This window comes from Oncorhynchus clarkii, chromosome 25 (assembly GCF_045791955.1).
Source record: "Oncorhynchus clarkii lewisi isolate Uvic-CL-2024 chromosome 25, UVic_Ocla_1.0, whole genome shotgun sequence".
Classification (NCBI taxonomy): domain Eukaryota; kingdom Metazoa; phylum Chordata; class Actinopteri; order Salmoniformes; family Salmonidae; genus Oncorhynchus; species Oncorhynchus clarkii.
The window spans coordinates 15,722,930-15,747,087 of record NC_092171.1 but is presented as its reverse complement, the minus strand read 5'-3'; the positions used below and the strand labels follow the sequence as shown (position 1 = coordinate 15,747,087).

The window sequence follows — 24,158 nt, the reverse complement described above, 5'->3', positions numbered from 1 at the left end:
GGATAGGCAGCTTAGACTTCTTGAATTCAACCATTATTGTGTTCAAATACACATTTAGATTTGTGAACAGCCATCCACAACAACCACAATGCGTAAGGCGCAAATAGCTAAATGAGAGAGCAGCAGTGTGATTCACATCAATGCGCTATGTAAATATCAATAATAAGTGATATCCGCATCGCTGTATGTTACACCAGTGCCGTCATCCTTACCTACAAGCGTTTATTCAAGTCAGATAATCTTTGGATGCCGAAGGCAGTCGCACCATTGGAAGACATTGCTTGGACTGTAGCCTACAAAAGCCTATTCCTGCTCTTTTCATGCGATCCATCAAACACATTTGTGGTCACTCACTCAGGTTGGAACACATTTAAATGTGCGCCTCTTTTCAATGCTGATTTGAATGTCATTGAGAAAACAGAGAAGTGTCAAAGATTTGTTTTCACAAACATCCTTTTAAAAGTAATCTTCAAAGTAATCATCGAGTTTTTCGAAAGTATCTGTAATCTGATGACAATATTTTTTCTGGTAATGTAACGGATTACAGTTACCGGTTTTTGGTAATCCCTTACATGTAACGGATTACATGTCATCCGTTACTCCCCAACCCTGGATATGTGACAGGTATTAATGCCAAAATAACATGCAAAAAGAGCCCTACCTGCTCTGAATGACGGGTCGCCACTGCATCATCCATAGTTCAAATTCAAGCCCTGGCAGCCAACGGACTAGTTTGACAATCACTTTACTAGCTAACCTTGGCTAATTATATGCATTAATGATGGAGAATGCTAGTAAATGGCTAATTACATTTCAAATCCCTCCCAGATGGCTCTCTGGATAAAACCAAAGTAATTTGCGTCTACTGCAGGCTGAATTGATTTATCACAAAGTACATTGAGTCTTTGTTAACATTTACAAGCGAAACATACTGTCGACGCCAGCAATACAAGTAACGTTACAAGTAGCAATGGAGGAATATTGGCAGGTTAAGCTAGAAGAGTGTGCGCGCGAGAGGCCTATGGACAAGTCAATGAGCAGCAAGCTAACACAAGCAATAGCTTCGTCTTGCTGGTCAGTCCACATTGTGGGGAACGAATGCTTGGGGGATATCATTCGGATAGCATCAAACAACTCAACGTATGAATTACCCTCGAGAGCCACCGTCGTTACAAGAATACACCAGCTGTATGAAAGCGGAGGAGTTGAAACATGCAACAGCTGTTGCTCTCACGGGAGAGCACTGGACTTCGGCCAGTAACCACAACAACCTTGGGGTTCTGTGCACCACATTGATGAAAACTGGAAACTGCATTCACATGCTCTGGCCGTAATGAAGACAAGAGAGGCACTATGCTGAAACGTGCACCGGGCATTTCATGGATCTAGCAAAGCAGTGGAACATTGAAAACAAAGTTACCACCGTTTGCACAGACAGTGAACACAGAGATGCTCTGGCCCAACAGAATACTAACATCACCATGCCAACTACAGCTGAATTGGAGAAACTGTAGAGGTTGGAGGCACTGCAGGTAATATTTTACCTCTCTTAGTGTTACAATACGATTTGTTGTGTGAAAAAGTGTGTGTGTGTGAGAGAGAGGGAGCGAGAGAGTCTGTGTATAACAAGTTTCTCACAATTAACTGAAGTGATTTTGAATGATCTTTCACTGCAGGTACTTGCCTGAACTTCTGGGAGGAGAGAAGTACATTTCCTGCTCTGTGGTGTTGCCAGCTTTCTGCCATCTCCTTCAGGTGATGGAGAGCTCCGATGATGACCTTGTCTAAATGGCAAGATTCAAGCTGACATTCACAACAGACCTGGAGAAACGCAACACCAACCTCACATGGCTGAAGAACGCCACAGCACTCGACCCAAGGTTTAAGGACCTGAAGTGCCTTCCCAGACCTGAGAGGGGTGAGGTGTGGGCTTTGGTCAGCAACTTGCTGAAGGAAGAGAGGCCTGCACAGCAACCTGATGAAGCAACAGAGACAGAGCAACTAAAGAAGAAAGCTGCCAAAAAGCTACAGAATATTTTTAGTGTTTCAGTCCTTACATTTCTATAACTCAATAAACTGCTTTTTTAAAATGGAAATATCTTAATTTAGCACCAAATTTGAGCAAAAAAAAAAGTGTGATTAATCGCGATTAACTACAGAATTTAATGCGATTAATTATTTGAATCATTTGACAGCCCTATATTAAATGTTTTGAAATCTCACAGTATCAACTTCGCTGTAGCTTTCTTTTATGCCTGCTACAGTACATTACTGCAGACACGGTCATCTGAGCCACCCGATTGGCCAGCGGTAGGCCTATAGTCTACAGTGCACTTGATTTGCTCTCTGGACCGGCCGGGAAGGCAGAGTTTGTGCCTTCAGACACATCAAATGGTTCAAAATTGCAACAGTTCGACTACCCGGCGAGCAGGGCAGCTGAATCAGGTGCAACTACCCCCAACAGCCCTATAAAATGAAATAAAAATGGGAACACAAGGCTTTATCGTTGTTTTTTTCACAGAAATGTTTGGCGATCAACTAGGAATGCCTTGGGAGATCGACCAGTCGATCACGATCAACCGGTTGGTGAACACTGCTCTTGAAAGTTGAGTGAAGTTCAATCTCTGTTGGCTGATATTTCTGCTTCTCGGGGCTACTGCACGCATGTTACTTGTCTCCACATAAACCTGATTAAACATGTTTACACTGAATCAATGACTCCTACTCTTCTGAAAACTGCTACTCATAACTGAAAATGTACATGATGTGTCTGTATGAGGGTCTTTCTAAATGAGGGTACCAGTGAGGATTTCCTACACTGGACAACTTGTTCCAGCTGCTGATAATAATCTGGCTATTTTTTTCATGTCATTACATTAAAATATTGGGGGGGGGGGGGATCATAGCTATATTAAATCAAGTTCACGAGTTGATTTAAAACCTAGATGTTTAACCCTTTATCATGTCTTGAAGGATTTGTCAAAAAAAGCATGTGACATAAACCATTACTTGTCTGTCCTTGCAATTATGGCAGTGTAAATTGTCATGTATATAATATATTGAGCAGTAATCAGTTAAATTACATTGAACTTGAACCCTGTAAGAATCCTGGATCTAGCTGTTGAAGTTTTTTGTATAGAGATCTCAGAAATGTTTTGGCCTGGCTACAGGTCCTGCTTATACACGACTAGTAAAGGCCCAGTGCACTACTTTTGTGATTATTTTATTAAATATATATATATAGAGAGATTTTTTTAAATATTATCCTTTTTCAGGGGGTGCTGCAGCACCCTCAGCACCCCTACTTCCCGTGGCTAGGTATGCTTAATACCTTTTGAATGCGCATTTGGTATCCATCTGATTAGTTAAGGTGTGATATTTTCACACATCATCTGATTGAGGATGGAATTTTCCAAATGACAGTGAAGTGATGAACAGCCGTGGTGATAGCCAAAGTGCTGTAAAAAATATGTTCACGAGGAAATGTCAAGGACATTTTGGTGTCTCACTCATTACACTGGTGAAGACAGTTGTGCCTGGATCCAGGTTGGATCTAATATCCCCAGCAAATTGATGTTGATCATATGTTGTTTGCTGCTTGATTTAGAACAGGGCCTCATTAGATTTAACAGAGAAAGCATTATTAAGGAAATCAGTTCATGTTTCTGTGCCTAGGACTGGACACTGAGTCTAGTGTGCACAATCGTGTAGGATAGACTGTTGCACAACACCCAATTCTATTCCTATTAATTATTCTAGATATGACAACAACACATTAGGCTACTGGATTAGGCATATCTTGAAAATCAAATCCTCAATTTGGTGCCCGAGAAGTCCTTGTAATTATTGTAGACAATTTACAGTGGGGCAAAAAAGTATTTAGTCAGCCACCAATTGTGCAAGTTCTCCCACTTAAAAAGATGAGAGGCCTGTAATTTTCATCATAGGTACCCTTCAACTATGACAGACAAAATGAGAAAAAAAATCCAGAAAATCACATTGTAGGATTTTTTATGAATTTATTTGCAAATTATGGTGGAAAATAAGTATTTGGTCAATAACAAAAGTTTATCTCTATACTTTGTTAAATACCCTTTGTTTGCAATGACAGAGATCAAATGTTTTCTGTAAGTCTTCACAAGGTTTTCACACACTGTTGCTGGTATTTTGGCCCATTCCTCCATGCAGATCTCCTCTAGAGCAGTGATGTTTTGGGGCTGTTGCTGGGCAACACAGACTTTCAACTCCCTCCAAAGATTTTCTATGGGGCTGAGATCTGGAGACTGGCTAGGCCACTCCAGGACCTTGAAATGCTTCTTACGAAGCCACTCCTTCGTTGCCCGGGCGGTGTGTTTGGGATCATTGTCATGCTGAAAGACCCAGCCACGTTTCATCTTCAATGCCCTTGCTGATGGAAGGAGGTTTTCACTCAAAATCTCACGATACATGGCCCCATTCATTTTTTCCTTTACACGGATCAGTCGTCCTGGTCCTTTTGCAGAAAAACAGCCCCAAAGCATGATGTTTCCACCCCCATGCTTCACAGTAGGTATGGTGTTCTTTGGATGCAACTCAGCATTCTTTGTCCTCCAAACATGACGAGTTGAGTTTTTACCAAAAAATTCTATTTTGGTTTCATCTGACCATATGACATTCTTCCAATCTTCTTATGGATCATCCAAATGCTCTCTAGCAAACTTCAGACGGGCCTGGACATGTACTGGCTTAAGCAGGGGGACACGTCTGGCACTGCAGGATTTGAGTCCCTGGCGGCGTAGTGTGTTACTGATGGTAGGCTTTGTTACTTTGGTCCCAGCTCTCTGCAGGTCAGGTGTGGTTCTGGGATTTTTGCTCCCCGTTCTTGTGATAATTTTGACCCCACGGGGTGAGATCTTGCGTGGAGCCCTAGATCAAAGGAGATTATCAGTGGTCTAGTATTGTCTTCCATTTCCTAATAATTGCTCCCACAGTTGATTTCTTCAAACCAAGCTGCTTACCTATTGCAGATTCAGTCTTCCCAGCCTGGTGCAGGTCTACAATTTTGTTTCTGGTGTCCTTGACAGCTCTTTGGTCTTGGCCATAGTGGAGTTTGGAGTGTGACTGTTTGAGGTTGTGGACAGGTGTCTTTTATACTGATAACAAGTTCAAACAGGTGCCATTAATACAGGTAACGAGTGGAGGACAGAGGAGCCTCTTAAAGAAGAAGTTACAGGTCTGTGAGAGCCAGAAATCTTGCTTGTTTGTAGGTGACCAAATACTTATTTTCCACCATAATTTGCAAATAAATTCATTAAAAATCCTACAATGTGATTTTCTGGATTTTCTTTTTCTCATTTTGTCTGTCGTAGTTGTAGTGTACCTATGATGATAACTACAGGCCTCTCTCATCTTTTAAGTGGGAGAACTTGCACAATTGGTGGCTGACTAAATACTTTTTTGCCCCACTGTATAAGTCTCCTACTCCCTTATAATTAACCGTGATTTAATTTGTGATATGTTTTTGTGAGAGATGGTGATACTTTGGTTTGTTTCCCACTGCTTCAGTTGAAGGGTATTGCGCTACTCTGTTGCGGTAAAATTATGTGCGGTTATTATGAGGAAGAAGACAGCATCTGTTGGCTTCAACATGGCGTTACATACAAACACTTCCATTAAAAATATTACCTGTTTTGTGATCACTTTCTCATTATAAAAACAGCGATGGTGAGATGAATGCTAATGTGTCCCTGCGTCAGCCACATAGGCATCAGGAAAATCGGCATGTATGCATCCAATATATTTAGTCAGGCAATGTCCACATTATTCTCACATATATTAGAATGTACTAATAATTTGAATATCAATATATTGACAAGGCCTACATTAAAAAAAAAATCTTATTGTGTTAAAGGCCTGCTTTCTTGAAACTTTTTGCATGCTTCTTTGGGGGGGGGGTTCTATATTAGGCCCTATGTGTACAATTATATAAATAATACAATTGTATAACATTGAGATCCTTGAAAATTACAATTTAGTGCTTTATAAAGTTCCTGAAAGTCCTTGAATTTGACTTGCCAATGTCTTAAAGAACCCTGCTTAAAGGATGTATAGTCCTAGTACTATGTTGTTGTCTAGGTGGAGTTATGTTCCAATCTGCATACATTCACTTTTATTCCTCTGAGCACAAATGTGGAGCTGCATGAAAATCATTTTATTTTTTGTTTCAAACCATTTTGAAATGTTGATCCCAATGTCGCACATCTTTATAGAAAGCCCTATGAGCACAAATCTGCTTCTCTCTTTGATAACCCGGCACACAGAGAAGACGCCAGCCACATAAGTCACCTTAGAACTTGAAAGTAAAACTACAAAACGATGTTTCCTTAATTTGAGTGGTTTAATGTGTGTATTAATCTCTCCTGTAGCAGTCACACTTGCACCTACTTCAGTGCACTTCCTGTACATGTATGGGCTGACTTCCTGTCAGTACATGCTATAGAGTCTAGAGCTGCAGCCTGCCACCTCAACAAAGATCTATGTGGTCCGCAACACTCCCTACAAGAGAGGGGGATGTGACTGGAGCTTCATATTCATCACATGCTTCTACACCTTTGTCATTTGACAGTGGAACAGGGCCGTGCTGTGGTCACAGACGTGCACATCACAGAGATGGTGTGTAAATAATTATTTATGGGAGATCATCTGAGGGTTTGTGTAGGTGTGTGGATGTTTGTAAGCATACCAACCAAGAAATGAATGGTGAAAATCAAAGCCGTTTTCAGATTGTTTTGTGACCAAGTAAACTAATCAAAACTGACTGTCTGTGGATCAGTGATAAACCACACCATTGACCAAAATAACTTGAAATAACATCTGTCATCCCAGACCAGAGCACAGAAAATATGATGTGACTAGAAAATAAACAAAATGACCTTGAGTGTGAGTCATTGTTGATTTCCTAAGACTAAACAAACCAAACAATTAATGGGTTTAATAACTCCCAGGGAATCACTCTCCATTTGAAAATGAACATGACAGCACTTTTCTGCATAGTCAATTGGGGGGGGATGACTAATTTGGCAATTACAACTTAATGTTGATGACACAGGTTTCCCCGTAATCAGTCTCATTGCGATACACAGACTCAAAGATCTGAATCAAAATGGAGTCTTATCAGCTGCCTGCGACTAAATCACCAATACTACCCAATTGTGACTGATGGAACATTCACACGTATTCACGAACTAGGAGAGAGGTACTGTCCTGACCCATTTACAGAGGAGGCCAACGTTCCCTGTGAAACACACAGCTGCATGGGTAGCACCTGTCAGAGCCACTGCAGAACAACCCTCAACCTTTCAACGACAGGAAGCCCTTTGGGTGGCTTTCTCTCCACTGAGGTGTGTGTACGTGCGTGCATGTGTATGTGTGTGCGTGTGTGTGGTGTGCGTGTTCTGAAGGTACTGCATGAGTAAGTGATGAGATCTTCACATACAAAACTCCCGGCCTGAAAACCTCACTCAACATCCTATTGTTTCTTATTTTCTCTCCAAAAGTAACGTTATATTTCTAGTTGCTGTTTTTGATAAGATTTATATTTGATGAAGACTAGGTCTCTTAGTCATGGATAAAGCTGCTCTGGCTGCAGACCAGTGACATTGCTGACACCCTGTTGAAGAGCATTATATTAGGCTTAAAGTTTAATGAGGTAGGTCTTAAACTTTCTATATAATGCATCTATATTGACGTGGTCTCCCTTTGAGAGCGTAATTTGAATCAGGATGTACAACAATGTATACAATTGTGTTTTACAGTAAATGAGCAGTCAACAAATGTTTAGGCTATAGTCAATATTGAGAAGAAGTTTAATGTACTGAAAAAATTACATTTAGCTTAAAAGACAATACAAAATACAGGGGGTAACAGGTAAATTAGGTAAAGATTGATGAAAATTAACATCTGGTTTGGTAATTGCAATTCTTGTGGTTATTATGCATTTATTACAGTTTGACGGACAACTGTTTAACGTTTAAGTTTGTCAGGAAGGGATCTGGTGAGCACGAAGGTCCTTGTGATTTAGTATCCATCTGTATAGCACATCATTTAGCATGCATAATATGCATTTGGAAAATGTGATGATTTCATGAAAGCAGAAACGCTCAAGAGGGCTACTATTTTCAGAGCAGTTTGACAGATGGAAGGACATCATGTTGATGTAATGCATTAATACAGGTTCGTCATACCACTAAAAGGTAGCCTAAAGAGCAGTGTTTAGTGTCTACCTCTGTGTAACCCTTCTCCAGCCTTCATTATAATGACCTTCAGGGTGGATCACACCACACATAGCATTTCATGTGAAAGAAACATACATGAATGAATAAATGATAATAAAGCCAACCAACCAAAGCCACACACTGGGCCTTGAGAGGAGGGTAGCCCCTCAGCAGCTGAATATGATTAAGAGATTAAATCAAGAGGGCATTCACTCAATGGAAAATATTGACTTTGTTTAGATGACTTTCTCTGAGAGCCTGTCAGACAAAGGCAGGAGAGATGTCACCCAAAAGCGACCCTTCTCGTCCCCCTCCATTCCGTCCCAGTGTAGGGATGGACTGTTGCTAACGGGGTCAGGCTTTTCCGGGCCCGTCAGATATTCTCACGGATTTGTGCCCTTGGGACATGCGGCGACTCCAACTAGCCCACTGACCCTGTTACGTGAGCCAACCAATGGGATTGGAGCATGGAGCGGGCCTGAGAACACAGGGTCATACTGTACTGCTGAGGGGTAGAGTGCTCCATCCGCACTGAGAGCATGGTTTAACACTGGATTTGTTTTATTTGAAATATAATCACATTTTCTCAAAACAAATCTGGACTATGATTCATTCCCAAATGAAGACAAATAATTATAACACGAAATGTAGATCACTTTGTGAAAAGTCTAGCAATTTGGTTTCTCAACAAAAAAGGTCACATTGAATTATATCAAAAGCATTTCTCTTCACTCTATCTGTCATCAATGTAAGTCTGTCATATCCCAGCAAGCTGCACAGTCTATGAATTAGTTCTTAGTCCCATGCAGATCCTCATCACACTACTATGAGACGAGGCGTACATGCCAATGTGTTGGAGTATTTTAATTTGCGGTGGGGGATTTTTGACATCCTGCTAAACTCCGCTGGTTGTTGTGTATTGATGTGAAGCTACGCAGAAACAATAATGTAGGTTAACATCCTGACACAATTTCATATTTTTGTCTGGCCAAGATTATTACTTTATTTTCTCACTTCAAAGATTTAGTCATATCAGGACATCCTGAGTTGTTTTTCCAGGGCTGGGGATTTAAGGGATATTAGATGTTTACAGGATGTTAACATAAAATACATGTTCTGGGCAAAAAAGTTCTGCTTATTAATGTTAATTCATTTGTTTATGTACACTCTTCATTTGATTGAATTGAGTTTACATTTCCAAGTGATTTGAGGTTGAACAGCTTTTCACTTTTAAAGAAGGTAATATAATAAGCTACAGCTATCTAGTGCACCAACTCTCTTGGGAGCCAAATCTAAGTATGGGGCAATAAGCAACTATTTTGTTTCAATCAAACACATAAAAAAAAAAAATCATACTTTGTCAATCAATCTCTTCTATTATGTAGTGATGTAAACTGACAAACTCTTGACTACGTTTCAGGTAAAATGGGATGCAACTGTAGTTCAGATTATGATGATGACTGGGTAGAGAACCTAGACGAAGTGTGTGACAACTGCAACTGCCCGATTCCCACCCAGTCGGCTAAACCGGTGAGTGTGTGTGTGTGTGTTTGTGTGTGTAGACAGCGGCATAGCGTCTCGACGTGGCTGGGGAAGTAGTGTGGAATGCGAGGAAGAGGGTGTGATATTTTTACGTGGTCTCACAAAAAAGAAAACAACACACAAACATCTCCGATATGCATTTAATTGACATACCAATGAATATAAGTTATGCAACCACGGTCTACCTAAAAGTGCAAGTCAATGCTTGGGAATTGTTGCCTGATGACTCACACTGATCACAGGATCATATCGTAATGTTGTTTTTGGACGATATTATATCGATAGTTGACTCTGAGAATACATTAGGTAGGTAGTGTTAGCTAGCGCTAGTTGGCTGTACCTGCTCCAAAAAAGTAATTTTCATTCAATAGCTTGTGCTTTTTAAATAGTGAGCCAACATGTTCTCAGCACTTTTATTTCCCTGACTGATCAAAACTCGTTTTTACATTTTAGTCATTTAGCAGACTTATCCAGGGCAACACAGAAGAACAATTAAATGTTAAGTGTCTTGCTCAAGGACATAGACAGATTTTTCACCTAGTCATCTCGGGGATTTGAACCAGCGACCTTTTGGTTACTGGCCCTGCTAGGCTACCTGCCGCATGCTGTCTCTTGTCTCTCTGCATCAGACATATACAGTGCCTTGTGAAAGTATTTTCACCCCTTGACTTTTTACCAAAACAATTGCGTTACAAAGTAGGATTAAAATGAATTTTTGCCAATGATTTACACAAAATACTCTGTAATGTCAAAGTGAAAGAAAAATTCAAACATTTGTAAAAAAAATATATACAGTATATATAAAAATAAAACACTTATATAATTTAATATTACATTACATTACAACCCCCTGAATCAATACGTTAGAATAACCTTTGGCAGTGATTACTGCTGTGAGTCTTTCTGGGTAAGTCCCTAAGAGCTTTGCACACCTGGAATGAACAATACTTGCACATTATTATTTTCTTCAAGCTCTGTCAAGTTGCTAGACAACCATTTTCAAGTCTTGCCATAGATTTTCAAGACGATTTAAGTCAAAACTGTAACTAGACCACTCAGGAATATTCAGTGTCGTCTTGGTAAGCAACTCCAGTGCATATTTGGCCTTTAGGTTATTGTCCTGCTAAAGGGTGTATTTGTCTCCCAATGTCTGAGACAGGTTTTCCTCTAGGATTTCACTATGCTTAGCTCTATTCCGTTTCTTTTCATCCTAAAAAAAAACTCCCTAGTCCTTGCCGATGGCAAACATCCCCATAACATGATGCAGCCACCAGCATGCTTGAAAATATGAAGAGTGGTACTCAGTTATGTGGATTTGCCCCAAACAAAACGCTTTGTATTAAGGACATAAAGTACATTTCTTTGCCACATTTTTTGCAGTTTTACTTTAGTAACTTATTACAAACAGGATTAATATTCTTTATTATTTTCACTCTGTCATTTAGGTTAGTATTTGCGTTAGGAAGTACAACTGTATTTTTGCACTGACTGGGTGTATTGATACGCCATCCAAAGTGTAATTGAATAACTTCCCCCAAGACAGTACCAATACAGGTGCCCTTCTTTGCAAGGCATTGGAAAATCTCCCTGGTCTTTCTGGTTGAATCTGTGTTTGAAATGCACTGCTAGACTGACAGAAAATGCATGGGGTACAGATATAAGGTAGTCATTAAAAAATCATGTAAAACACTATTATTGCACACAGAGTAAGTCCATGCAACTTATTATGTGACTTGTTGAGCAAATGTTTACTCCTGAACTTATTTAGGTTTGCCATAACAAAGAGGTTGAATACTTATTGACTCAAGACATTTCAGCTTTTCCTTTTTAATTCATTTGTACAAATTTCTAAAAACATAATTCCACTTTGACATTGTGAGATATCGTGTGTAGATCAGTGACACAAAATCTCAATTGAATCCATTTTAAATTCAGGCTGTATCACAACAAAATGTGGAAAAAGTCAAGGGGTGTGAATACTTTCTGAAGGCACTGTAGTGAGCAATATGTTTGGAAAATGAAAATCGCAATAATAACGCCGTATCGGCACCTAAGTATCATGTTAATATCATATTCTGAGGTCCCTGGCAATTCCCAGCCCTACTGGAACCAAGCTGCTTCTATGGCGTGAGCTAGGTGCCCCGTTTTGGTTGACGGCGAAGTCGGCTTAAAACAAATGTCATGTAGGTTAAGCATGTGGAGTAACAAGTAGGATTCTGTGTTTTCACATACAGAAGTGATTGATTTTGATTAAAAAACGGCTTTATCTGTCGACCCAATGAAAACTAGTTTGAGAATTCAAACATATATTTTATGGAAACGAGATGTTGTATGTTTCTGAACGATGCTGCCTTGTTGACAACATGACCGAGCGGTGCAGATTACTGTTAGATTTGAGAAGGGCACTCCTCCCTCACCGCTTTTGCATGTTCACATCACGGGCCATAGCCCGCTGTACTTAATCAAACTCTCTCAATGATTCTGGGTAGCTAGCAATGGGAATTGGCAATTTACATAATTTGGGGGAAGTTGGCTTTTGTGTGTGCAATTAATTGGGACTGTAACCATTCACTAAATGTTCTGTTTCACTTCCTCCCTCTGAATTACAGGAGATATACTAGTAGATTTGAAGTAGAGAATAGCACATGTGAATGCTATGTTGTTGTTGGCCAGTGTGTCAGCACAAAGTAAACTTGAAGTAAAACCTAGGGTGTCTTTAAAAATATTCTCTTAATATCGTTCCTCACTTTAAGGAATGTATGGTTTTTACCTCAAGTCAAATTTCCCATCATGACAGTGTAAACCCCCAGACTTTTCTCTTTACTGTTTTCATGCAAGTAACAACTTGAACTTCTATAGTTTGTACTCTGAATGAGAATCTTTGAATTCAGGAGTGGAAACCCAGGTTATTTTACTGACCCTGCTTTGGTCTCATCAGTACACAGATCAACTGATCCCCTACCCCTCTCATCTCACGCCTCCCTCTTCCCCTCTACCAGGTATGCTCTTATACATAAATACGTGGATAATTATGTGCCTTCTTCTGGTGGATCAAATCTAATCATTATTGTTTCTGTTTTCCTCACCCATGCTGGTTATGGTTGTACAGATAGCCTGGTGATTGCCATATACAGCTATGAACCAAACCACAATGATGACCTGGGCTTTGAGAAGGGAGACAAGCTGAAAATCCTCAATAAGTAAGAATAGGGATGGGAGGGTTGTGTGATGCAATTGACCTTTTAGAGGATGTGATATATTTGTGTAGTTGTGCAAAAGTGTGTAGTTGTTTGATGGAGTATGACACATTGCCACTGCTTGAAAAGTATGAGATAGTGAGTAAGTGTTGCTGTTATGTCTGCTGTCTAGGGATGACCCGGAGTGGTTCATGGCAGAGTCTCTCATCACAGGCCAGAAGGGCTTCATCCCATACAACTTTGTTGCCCCCCTGAACTCAATGGAGATGGAGACGTAAGTAAATACAGTTGAATTCAATTCAAACTCAAATAACTGCATTTCATTTCACTTTAACTCATGCAGGAAGCACACACATACATTACCCAACATCGTCTCACTCAACCAAAACCATCTCCCCATACTCAACCACCTTCAAGGGAAAGGGATGTGGTTATGTTTGAAGCTCTATGCCTGTTTTTGTGCTTCAGATGGTTTTTCAAGAACCTCTCCAGAAACGATGCCATGAGGCTCCTGCTAGCTCCGGGGAATACACAGGGCTCCTTCATGGTCAGAGAGAGTGAGACAGCCCAAGGCTCCTTCTCCTTATCTGTCAGGGACTTGGATCCCAACACTGGAGACACAGTCAAGCACTACAGAATCCGGAACTTGGATACTGGTGGTTTCTACATCACCGCAAAGATATCCTTCAACTCCCTGAAAGAGCTGGTCCAGCATCACTCACGTACGTGCTATGACTCACATCCTGTCTGAACTCCTGGAGCTATGACTCCAGTCAGAACACAATACATCAGCCAAACAATACAGAAAGCCTTGGTACCAAATACCATTATCATACCATCCATAGTGCACATACACCTTAGCACAGTCTTTCTCAAAAATGTGACCTGTATAACTTGACGTTATTCAACCTTTAACCCGGCCTGTGTTGTATGTGTCTGCAGGTGAGGCGGACGGTCTGTGCACCCGGCTGATGAAGCCGTGCCAGTCCCGCATGCCCCAGAAACCCTGGTGGCAGGACGAATGGGAGATCCCCCGAGAGTCCCTCAAGATGGAGCGCAGGCTCGGGGCCGGGCAGTTTGGAGAAGTCTGGATGGGTGAGCACCTTCAGAAAGTATTGATACCCCTTGACTTATTCAACATTGTGTTGTGTTGCAGCCTGAATTCCAAATTAATTAAATAGATGTGTTTTCTCACCCATCTACACACAATACCCTATAATGACTAAGTGAAAACATTTTTTCAGAAATGTTTGCTAATTTATTTGAAAATTAAATACAGCACTATATAATTTACATGAGTATTCCCACACCTGAGTCAATACTTTGGAGAAACATTTTTAGTGGCGATTACACCTGTGAGAATTTTGGGGTATATCTCTAAGAGCTTTCCACACCTGGATTGTACAATATTTTCTCTCTATTAAATCTTCAAGCGCTGTCAACTTGATTGTTGATCATGGCTAGACAGCCATTTTCACGTCTTGCCATAGATTTTCAAGCCGATTTAAATCCAAAAATGTAACTAGCCCATTCAGGAACATTCAATGTCGTCTTGGTAAGCAACTCAGGTGAAGATTTGGCATTGTGTTTTATTTAGGTTATTGCCTTGTTGACAATTTCAATAAATGTGCAAAAATGTCTAAAAACATGTTTTCACTTTGTCGTTATGGGGTATTGTGTGTAGATGGGTGAGAAAATAACCTATTTAAAGTCAGGCTGTAATACAACAAAATGTGTGAATACATTCTGAAGGCAATGCACAACCACAGTGGTTGATATTTTCAGATTACCAATGCGTGTGTTGGTTTGCATAGATGCACCTGATATAAAGCAACCAGTTGCTCAATTGGTCCGGTCTCTCTCTGTGTCTGCCAGAACAGCTTTAGTTTAGGCTTTAGTTCTGCATTGTGTGTAATTTCCTAAATACTGCCTTCACTGCAGTGCTTGTTTGAGCTGGTAGGGCCCGTTTGGGATTGATGTCAGGTATTAGCTGCATTACGCAAGAGAGCCAGTGAGCATGCTGGGCTGAAGTTCTAGCCACACCAGAGGCTCTCTCTATATTAGTTCATATTACAATATTTGCTATCACCTCCCATTGTGACCCTAAAATCAACCATTAAAAAATAAACTCCAGTGTTTTGATTGTGATAATATCTGCTGATGTAATCTGATCACTTCACACTAGTTTTCCAGTGGAGGGGGAGATTTCCCTATTGTCCAGCTCCATGTGTGTGAACACAAAGCGACAAAAAAAGCGGCTGTGGGACTTTTTTATTTTCCAAATCACTCCTTCATGCGGTCTTGGCAACATACAGTATTTGTTTCTCTCAGCGAATGAATACACCAACATCATAGGGGTGATTGTTGTTTGACAACAACAAAAAGTATCCATGCATGTCAGATTGGAAAAAACAAACCACCATTCCTTTTCTCGAAATTATTTCAGTTATAGATAAAAGTAGGGAAGAATGCTTTCAATAACAAATAAAGTTAATTCTCACCATTACAGCATATGCTATAACTCGGCAAATTGTGACCTATTGCAAACTTGAGTGTCCTCAAATCACTCCATCTTACACATTGTATACTACGCAACTGAGTAAAATCACTGTGATATTACTGCAGTAAACTGTATATTTACTGTATCACCAATGACCTTCCTCCATGATGCAGGTCTGTACAACAACCATAGGCGGGTTGCCATTAAGAACCTGAAGGTGGGCACCATGTCCATGGCTGCCTTCCTGGCCGAGGCCAACCTGATGAAGGAGCTGCAGCACCCACGCCTGGTCCGCCTCTTCGCCGTGGTTACCCAGGAGCCCATCTACATCATCACAGAGTTCATGGAGAACGGTGGGTGTCACTGTCTAGGATTACATTGTTATTAGGCTAATGGTCAATGCTCGTCTTTCAGGGTAAGACCAACTCCTTATACAAAAGGTCAATAACCCTGATCCTATTCTATTCAGTTGTTCTTCTATTCTATTGTACTCTATTCCATGACAGCTGCTCGGCAAGCCTATGCCTATGTCTGTGCCTGTCAACATAGATGACTCTCAATCCCGGCGCTGAAAGAGTGAACAGCTAAAACAGAGTCATCAAGGGAGATTCTAGAGAAACACCTGGAGGAGACAAAAGAGTGTTTTCAGCCAGGATATCGTCATCGGCTTTCGTGATCAAACATGTTAAACTGTTATTGGGTTTGCATGTTGATAAGAGTGAGAATAACAAAAGAGTGGCTTGGGTGTTTACCAGAATGCGTTTCATGAGTCAGAGCCTTTTCCCAGGCATACTGCAGTCCACTGACAATGTTAAATGGTCCAAAAAAGCATTTTATTATAGATGCAAGATTAAAATGTACTGTTTTCTCATTCAATTATAAGATGAACACTCCTAGTTCTGGCTTAACGGTTATTTACTGAAATGCTCATTCTGCAGATACGCAGTACAAATTTAACCTTGTTTTTCCATACATCTCCTACTTCAGATCTTCTTAGAGGCTATTTTCAGCCTATTTTGGTGACCCTGCTGCACTTTCCTCAACTTAAATAATCAAATCAGCAAACGTGAACTTTAACTCTCGTTTCCCGTACTAGCCGGTGCCTCTTATGTCAACACACCAAAGGGAAGTCCGTTCTGACTGGAAAAGAGAGACGTCAAATAGGGGAGTGGTGATTCACTGTCTCATTGTTCAGTGATGGGACCTGTGTCCACCCTCATGGGCACGTGGCTCCATTCCAGTGTCAGCACAGACAGACCGCAACACAGCCCCCCCTATTCCCCCAGTCAGACTAGGCTATTCAGCCACTGTCCAGTGACTACTCTCTTTCTCTCTTCACACAAGAAAGAGAGAGGCTGTCTGTAAAAGGGTAGCAAAGCAAAGCCAGACCAATAAAATGGCAGCATGGTTACAGGTGCACTGCCCTGTACACAGACTAGCTGACATTGAAAACACAAGTCTTAATACCAGTGGCGCAGCTAGAAATTTGTTGGTGGGTGAGCCTGCAAAAATGTTGATGGGCAACTAACTTCCTGCAATTGTACACATTTTGCCTTGGGGCAGAGAGGAAAATGTGCAGTTTTATAGCTCATCTAATTCTATTCTACACATTTTGCCATGAGGCTGAAAGACAATTTTACATTTTCTAAGCTAATTAAAGCTAACAAATAGGTGTGTTTACTGACAAAGGCACTGGATTGTGAGCTGTCTTGTTTGCTAAATGAAGAAATAAAATAAGCAGTGGCATGGTGCATATTTTTTATTTGACCTTTATTTAACTAGCATATAGCTATAGAAGCACAGTGACATATCCTCAATGCGGTCACATTTGTGGCTTATTGGGGGTGTGGATTTAAGTTAGTTATTTTTGGCAACCCATCCCATGATAGTGAATGTCATTAGAGGTCATCGGTTCTGTTCAATAATTTATATAAAGACGAGATGACTGATATAGGGCACTGTGTTGAAGCCACCGTGCCTCCATCTTGGCACTCGCCCACTATTGTAAAATATATTTGGGAAGCTATAGAAATGCATTTATTAATGTCTACATTTGTTTGCCACATTTATTCTATTACAGACACCTTTAATGCACTTCTTCGGGATCGGTGTCCCGTCCGCAGGACGGTTGAGCTAATGTAGGCTAATGCGATTAACATGAGGTTGTAAGTAACAAGAAAATCACCCAGGACGTAGACATATCTGATATTGGCAGAAAGCTTAAATTCTTGTTAATCTAACTGCATTGTCCAATTTACAGTAGCTATTACAGTGAAAGAATACCATACTATTGTTTGAGGAGAGTGCACAATTTTGAACATGAATTTTTTTTAATTTTTTTTTTATTAGGCACATTTGGGCAGTCTTGATACAATATTTTGAACAGAAATGCAATGGTTCACTGGATCAGTCTAAAACTTTTCATATACACTGCTGTCATCTAATGGTCAAAATCTAAATTGCACCTGGGCTGGAATAATACATTATAGACTTTCTCTTGCATTTCAAAGATGATGGTACAAAAAAAATACAAAAAAATGGTTAGTTTTTTCTTTGTATTATCGTTTACCAGATCTATTGTGTTATATTCTCCTACATTCCTTTCACATTTCCACAAACTTCAAAGTGTTTCCTTCAAATGGTACCAAGAATATGCATAGTCTTGCTTCAGGGCCTTCAGTTAGATTTGGGTATGTCATTTTAGGCAAAAACTACTATAAAATTCCATTCATTCCTATGGAGGACTGCTTGTACTGGGGAGTGCCAATATGGCCGGTGGCTTCAAAGCCTCTCAATGGCCAAAACATAGCATCAGCAATCCACATTGTCTTCCATCAGATAGCGCGTCGATTCTGCACGCACTGTTCTGTCGCATATCTTGCAAAGGCTAATGGGATAGATCAAAAGTATTACAGCTACAATGGGCTGCCATAACATTAGAAAATATTACCTAGGTGACATCGTCTGCTGTGAACCTAATTTCTGCCTCAAAATGGTCTGAATTAATCTAAGCTAAAACAATAAATATGTCAATAATGTTTATGTTTTGTTGGTGAGGAAGTCTTAGTCGCCCCATTTTAAATCTAGCTAAGGATTATTTTGCTTCAATGAGCAGTATTTCTGAAGTTTGACTATGAAAACACAAGTCTTAATACCAGTGGCGTAGCTAGAAATTTGTTGGTGGGTGAGCCTGCAAAAATGTTGATGGGCAACTAACTTCCTGCAATTGTACACATTTTGCCTTGGGGCAGAGAGGAAAATGTGCAGTTTTATAGCTCATCTAATTCTATTCTACACATTTTGCCATGAGGCAAGAAAGCTATCATAAATTTGTCCAACATTAACGTTAGTTTGCTAGCTTGCTGAACCAGTCACTGAAATCATCTTTGACTGAAACGATGCTGCTACCCTACCAGCAACCTACTTCGTGCTCCACATACAATGTTTTTCTTCCAACAAAAGCTAGCCTGCAAGCTACTGTAGCTAGCAGTGCTAATGCTTACATTATTATGAGTTTTCTCAAGCAACTGTTCTTGCCACGAGTCATTGCAGTAGCCTCCCAAGTCAACTGCTGTGTACAGCAGACCCAACGATAAGATTGTGGAGAAACATGCTGATCTATCTACGGACTGATTTCTGATAACATTCAGTTCCTCTTAATTGTGGGGCTGCATTTCTACAACTTCAGGGCATTTTAAACAGGCCAAGCAAGTTTTTATGTGCGTGAAGGAAGTAAGCTAGCTAGCTACAACAGTTAGCTACACAGCTGATCAAGCCACTGCACAGACGACCAACGTCCTTGCACAGAATTTGTGCAGGCAAAAGCCACCGGTTTAATTTTTATTTTATCACAATTGCAAACTATTAAATCACTGTCACAACATTTGTAATAATTTAACTAGCTAGTTATTATTCCTATTCGATGGAGAGTCATACGAGAGCACAGTGATTAGGAAAATGTTTTCATTTTTAGACTGTTCAATATTCAAATTTGAAAATGAGTTCCACGTCCAACAATAAAGATTGGTTTAGGGACGAGCGTTGTGGATGAGTGACGCCATCTGACGTGAAACAATGCAGCAATCCAGGGTTTATATACATCATTGGTTCTGTTATATTTATTAATCAAATCTAACTAAACCAGTGCACTGCTTGCTATGAATTATATCCGATGGTGTTTGGGCCTGGCTCCCCAGTGGGTGGGCCTGGTCCCACCCGTGCCTACGCCCCTGCTTAATAAAACAACTTATTTTGATACCAGTATGCTCTCTCCAAAAGCCTTCGTCATAATCTCTGACTACAGTTACTATGTCACCTGCATGTTTTTTAATGTGACCCCACATTCCCATCAAAGTTTGTTGTTGCCTTTTTCAAGACCTGACATTAGGAGAGACAGTAACAAAGCACATTGAAAAGGCTCTGTCACTGGTGCAACAACAGCTTCAGTATGTAAGTGCTCTGAGCCAGTGAATGGAGAGCCTTTGTATTGTCCTCTATGAGAGGCCTGTAGAGCACCAACAGTGCCTTAACATGAACTGTTTCTTTGTTTGTGATTCACATGCACAGACACAATTGTTGCCTCTGTTGTCACTAGAAAGGAAGGCTTGATGTTCCCATCCTCTCAATTTGTCCCTCGTTTTTTATCATTGAAGACAATACAACTGGAAAATAACAGGTGTGGCATGCTTAACTTTCCTCGCAACCTTGGCTTATACCGTTCCTTTGGCGCACAGACATCAAAGGAGTCCTTCTTTACTAAAGCACAGGAGCCTGTTGCCCTTCTTTCCTGGAAGAGTCAATCTTCTTTTCTTAACGCATTTCCTGCTGCTTGCCTTGGCTGGCTGAGGTATTGTTCGGTTTTAATCAAACACAATGTCGAGACGGAGGAGCCATGGCCTGTCGAATAGAGGCCATGCATCACGTTGACTGAAGGTGAACGCACTTCCTGAGAATGTTATTTTCCTAATTTAAACATCTATTCTGGGTCTAAGGCCAGCTATTTATGTCTGAGACATATCTAAATGTAGTTTTAATGGCAGTGTCATTAATCTTTCTCACAAAACCTTTCACTGAACATAGAGTTTTCTGACTTAAAAGTATTTGTATCTTAAAATAATTCCACCTCCATCAATATTGCATTAAGTGCTGGTGACTGGTAACATCTGTTTATAATTAAACAAATGAGATCTGATGTAATGCCGCTCAAAACATATGTCATTTGAATAACTTGATCACATTTTGTTACAGGCGCTCTGGTAGATTTTCTCAAGTCGTCTGAGGGATCCAACATACCCATCAACACCCTCATAGATATGGCCTCGCAGGCAAGTTCCCTGCTCTTTACGTCAATCCCAATAGCTCTCTACACTTTTAAGTGTAGAGTGTCTGTCTCCAAAATTCTCTCTCACTCTTTCCCCTTCATTCGCTCTTTCAGTTTCTGTTCTCTGTATGGCCCCTCATCTACAGGAAACAGCTCTTGCTATTATGAGGCTAACTATAATCTCCCGGTAACAATGGAGACCACTGTGTGAGGTTTACGAACAACCATAAGTCTATACACCTTGTCACAAGTCAACACCACTGAGGTGCTCACCCCTATCACAGTGCAATGCTATAGGTGTAACACAAATCAAAGTGACAGATATCCCGATACCTGAGAGACATAGTGCATATTCCATAATAAAACAAACCTACAGCCTACTCTAAATCACACTTGCACCAAACTTCATAAGATCAAGAAAGCAGTTGTATTGCTGTTTGAGCCTCTCGTTCTAGAAGAACAACTTACTTAGAAGTAGTTTACGGCCAAAGATGGGGCCAAATATCGGGCCAAAGATGGGAGAACATCTAATTACACCAACATCCTATCTAATTGGGCTCCACTAACGTAATGTTGTGGTTAAATGATATAACTCTCATTTAGTAATGAGACATTGAACCACATGGATATGTAATGGGGTTACAGGGATTTCAACTAACAAAGCTGGCAAAGTAACAGCCGACTCTATGGAGGCACTGTGAACGTATTACGGCAAAAGTATGTTCCTGAGTAATGGCTAGAACACTGAACGACATTCAGCACCATACATTGCGGTAAGCATGTATATAGTAAGAACACTGAAACAACATTGACCCCAAGAGCTAATGAGTGAAAATTGAGATTTGTTTTACTTCCAGAGTGATGCGTAATGATGATATGAAGTTCATATCACATACGCACCTCTCGGTTTTCTTCCAAGGGATTCAGGGTCACATGACACATATCTGTGAGATTCTTACATCTGAAATATGCACTAATGTCTGCCTAAACACACACACACACACACACACACACACACACACACACACACACACACACATACGCACATTGACACACACAAAAGCGATGTAGATAGCACAGCTGGGGCATTAGGGTGGGCCGGAAAGAGAGCTGGTTGTTAGGAGTTCATAACCTGCCGGTGAAAACTGGGTGGAGCACTGAGGTGAGAAGCAGAGATCTGACCTGGGGAAGTGGGAACCTCCTTGTCACAGGAATCTACCGCTGCCCTGTCTGTCTCTTATACACACACGAACACACACAGTATGTATCCTTCATAAATTGTGCCTTCCTGTATTATACTTGTGCCAAAATGTGTATTCTATTCTACTGAGCCAGTTACTTTATGTTCCTATTCTTATCTTTATTATTTCTTATTGTTGTAACATTGTCGAGAAGGAAGTAAGCATTTCATTGGACAGTGTATACCATGTGTACCCTATACGACTAATACAGCTGTACACAGCCCATCTGTAAATAGCCCATCCAATCTATCTACCTCATCCCCATATTGTTTTTATTTACTTTTTTGCACACCAGTATTTCTACTTGCACATCATCTTCTGCACATCTATCACTCCAGTGTTAATTTGCTAAATTGTAATTACTTCGCTACTATGGCCTATTTATTGCCTTCCCTCTTCACGCCATTTCCCCACACTGTATATAGACTTTATTTTTTTCTATTGTGTTATTGACTGTACGTTTGCTTATTCCATGTGTAACTCTGTGTTGTTGTTTGTGTCGCACTGCTTTGCTTTATCTTGTCCAGGTCGCAGTTGTAAATGAGAACTTGTTCTCAACTGGCCTACCTGTCTAAATTAAGGTGAAATTATATATATATATATATATATATTTTTTTTAAACAAGTATGATTAATTCTTTATGATGTACTGCCTCCTGCAGGTGGCTGAGGGAATGGCCTACATTGAAGCGAAGAACTACATCCATCGGGACCTGCGAGCAGCAAACATCCTGGTGTCTGATGAGCTCATCTGTAAAATCGCTGACTTTGGACTCGCAAGACTCATTGAGGACAACGAGTACACAGCCAGAGAGGGTAGCATGACTTTCCTTTAAACTAGAAAAAAATAAATGTGCTTGAATGTTCTAAGCGCTTTCTGCAAAGCCATGACCTCTATATACTATAGCCCCACCAAGTGTTCATGTAGAATCCATTGGGTGCTTTTGAAATGAACATGAACCCAAAATTAAACCCATTTCACTTTTCCTTATCAGGTGCTAAATTCCCCATAAAATGGACAGCACCTGAAGCTATAAACTATGGAACCTTTTCCATCAAGTCAGATGTGTGGTCGTTTGGGATCCTCTTGACAGAGATAGTGACGTATGGCCGTATCCCATATCCAGGTATTTCACTGATGCACCTCCACAATAATCCAATATTATACATGTCTATTTCATATGCAATGCATGTTGACTTCACATACACACATTCTCCACATAGCACCTGTATAATCCACAAACATCACATACTCTCTACAAAGGTGTTGCCCACAAAACCCCAACACATCGGCCACATTATTAACAAGGCTGCATCCCCATCTCTTGTTTCTTCCCACTGTCAGGAATGACTAACCCAGAGGTGATCCAAAACCTGGAGAAAGGCTACCGGATGCCCCGACCTGAGAACTGTCCTGAGGATCTGTACAACATCATGGACCTGTGCTGGAAGGAGAGCCCAGAGAACCGGCCAACCTTTGAGTACCTGAGAAGCGTTCTGGAGGACTTCTTCACAGCCACAGAGCGGCAGTACCAGGAACAGCCATAAGACAGACAGACATGGGGAATGGAGAGGAGAGGTCATTAAGGACATTAACTCCAACTGTTAAGACACAGAGAGATATGGTCCCAGCATATATGCTTTTGATACTGTCTATCTGAGAGCCATACCTGATCTACTTTCAATACACACCTAAACATTTGTAGGATGTAATTAAAGCATTTATAGTGTGACATTTTTTTAAGCTCAAGGGAGATACCACTGTACTTTTATATACTTTGCATTCCTTTGTCATTTCATGTTTTTTGTTCGATTTGTACTGTTTCGATTTTTCTATTTGTATATTTTTTCTATGCGTTTGAAGACTATAAATCCATGGATGATGATGCCCTTACAAAAAACACAAATGTAAGACCTACTCTGTTCATGTATCTATGGTGCCATTGATACATCTTCTTACCCGAAATGCATATGAGATGTCGATGATGATCATGCAATAAAAAGTGATGTAAAACATAGAAAAGACTGTAAACAAATAAATGGCAAAAGTAAAAAATGTTTCCCAACCTGGAATCCAAAACAGTGCTTATTGTGGCGGGATCTGTTT

At 40.4% G+C, this 24,158-nt stretch overlaps 1 protein-coding gene and 1 long non-coding RNA gene across 2 annotated transcripts; both read left to right on the top strand.

The window, feature by feature from the left end:
* Positions 1-1,223: 1,223 nt before the first annotated feature.
* Positions 1,224-2,711, top strand: LOC139384154 (uncharacterized). Its single transcript, XR_011628816.1, has 2 exons — positions 1,224-1,532; positions 1,677-2,711. It is a non-coding gene; the product is annotated as an uncharacterized lncRNA (long non-coding RNA).
* A 4,707-nt stretch (positions 2,712-7,418) lies between these two features.
* LOC139383503 (proto-oncogene tyrosine-protein kinase LCK-like) lies at positions 7,419-24,117 on the top strand. The gene is made up of 12 exons (XM_071128061.1): positions 7,419-7,687; positions 9,673-9,782; positions 12,733-12,793; positions 12,904-12,994; positions 13,164-13,265; positions 13,460-13,713; positions 13,934-14,086; positions 15,665-15,844; positions 20,739-20,815; positions 22,714-22,867; positions 23,047-23,178; positions 23,397-24,117. Exons 2-12 carry the CDS (start codon positions 9,678-9,680, stop codon positions 23,597-23,599), a joined length of 1,512 nt encoding a protein of 503 aa, XP_070984162.1. The 5' UTR covers positions 7,419-7,687; positions 9,673-9,677; the 3' UTR covers positions 23,600-24,117.
* Positions 24,118-24,158: the final 41 nt, after the last annotated feature.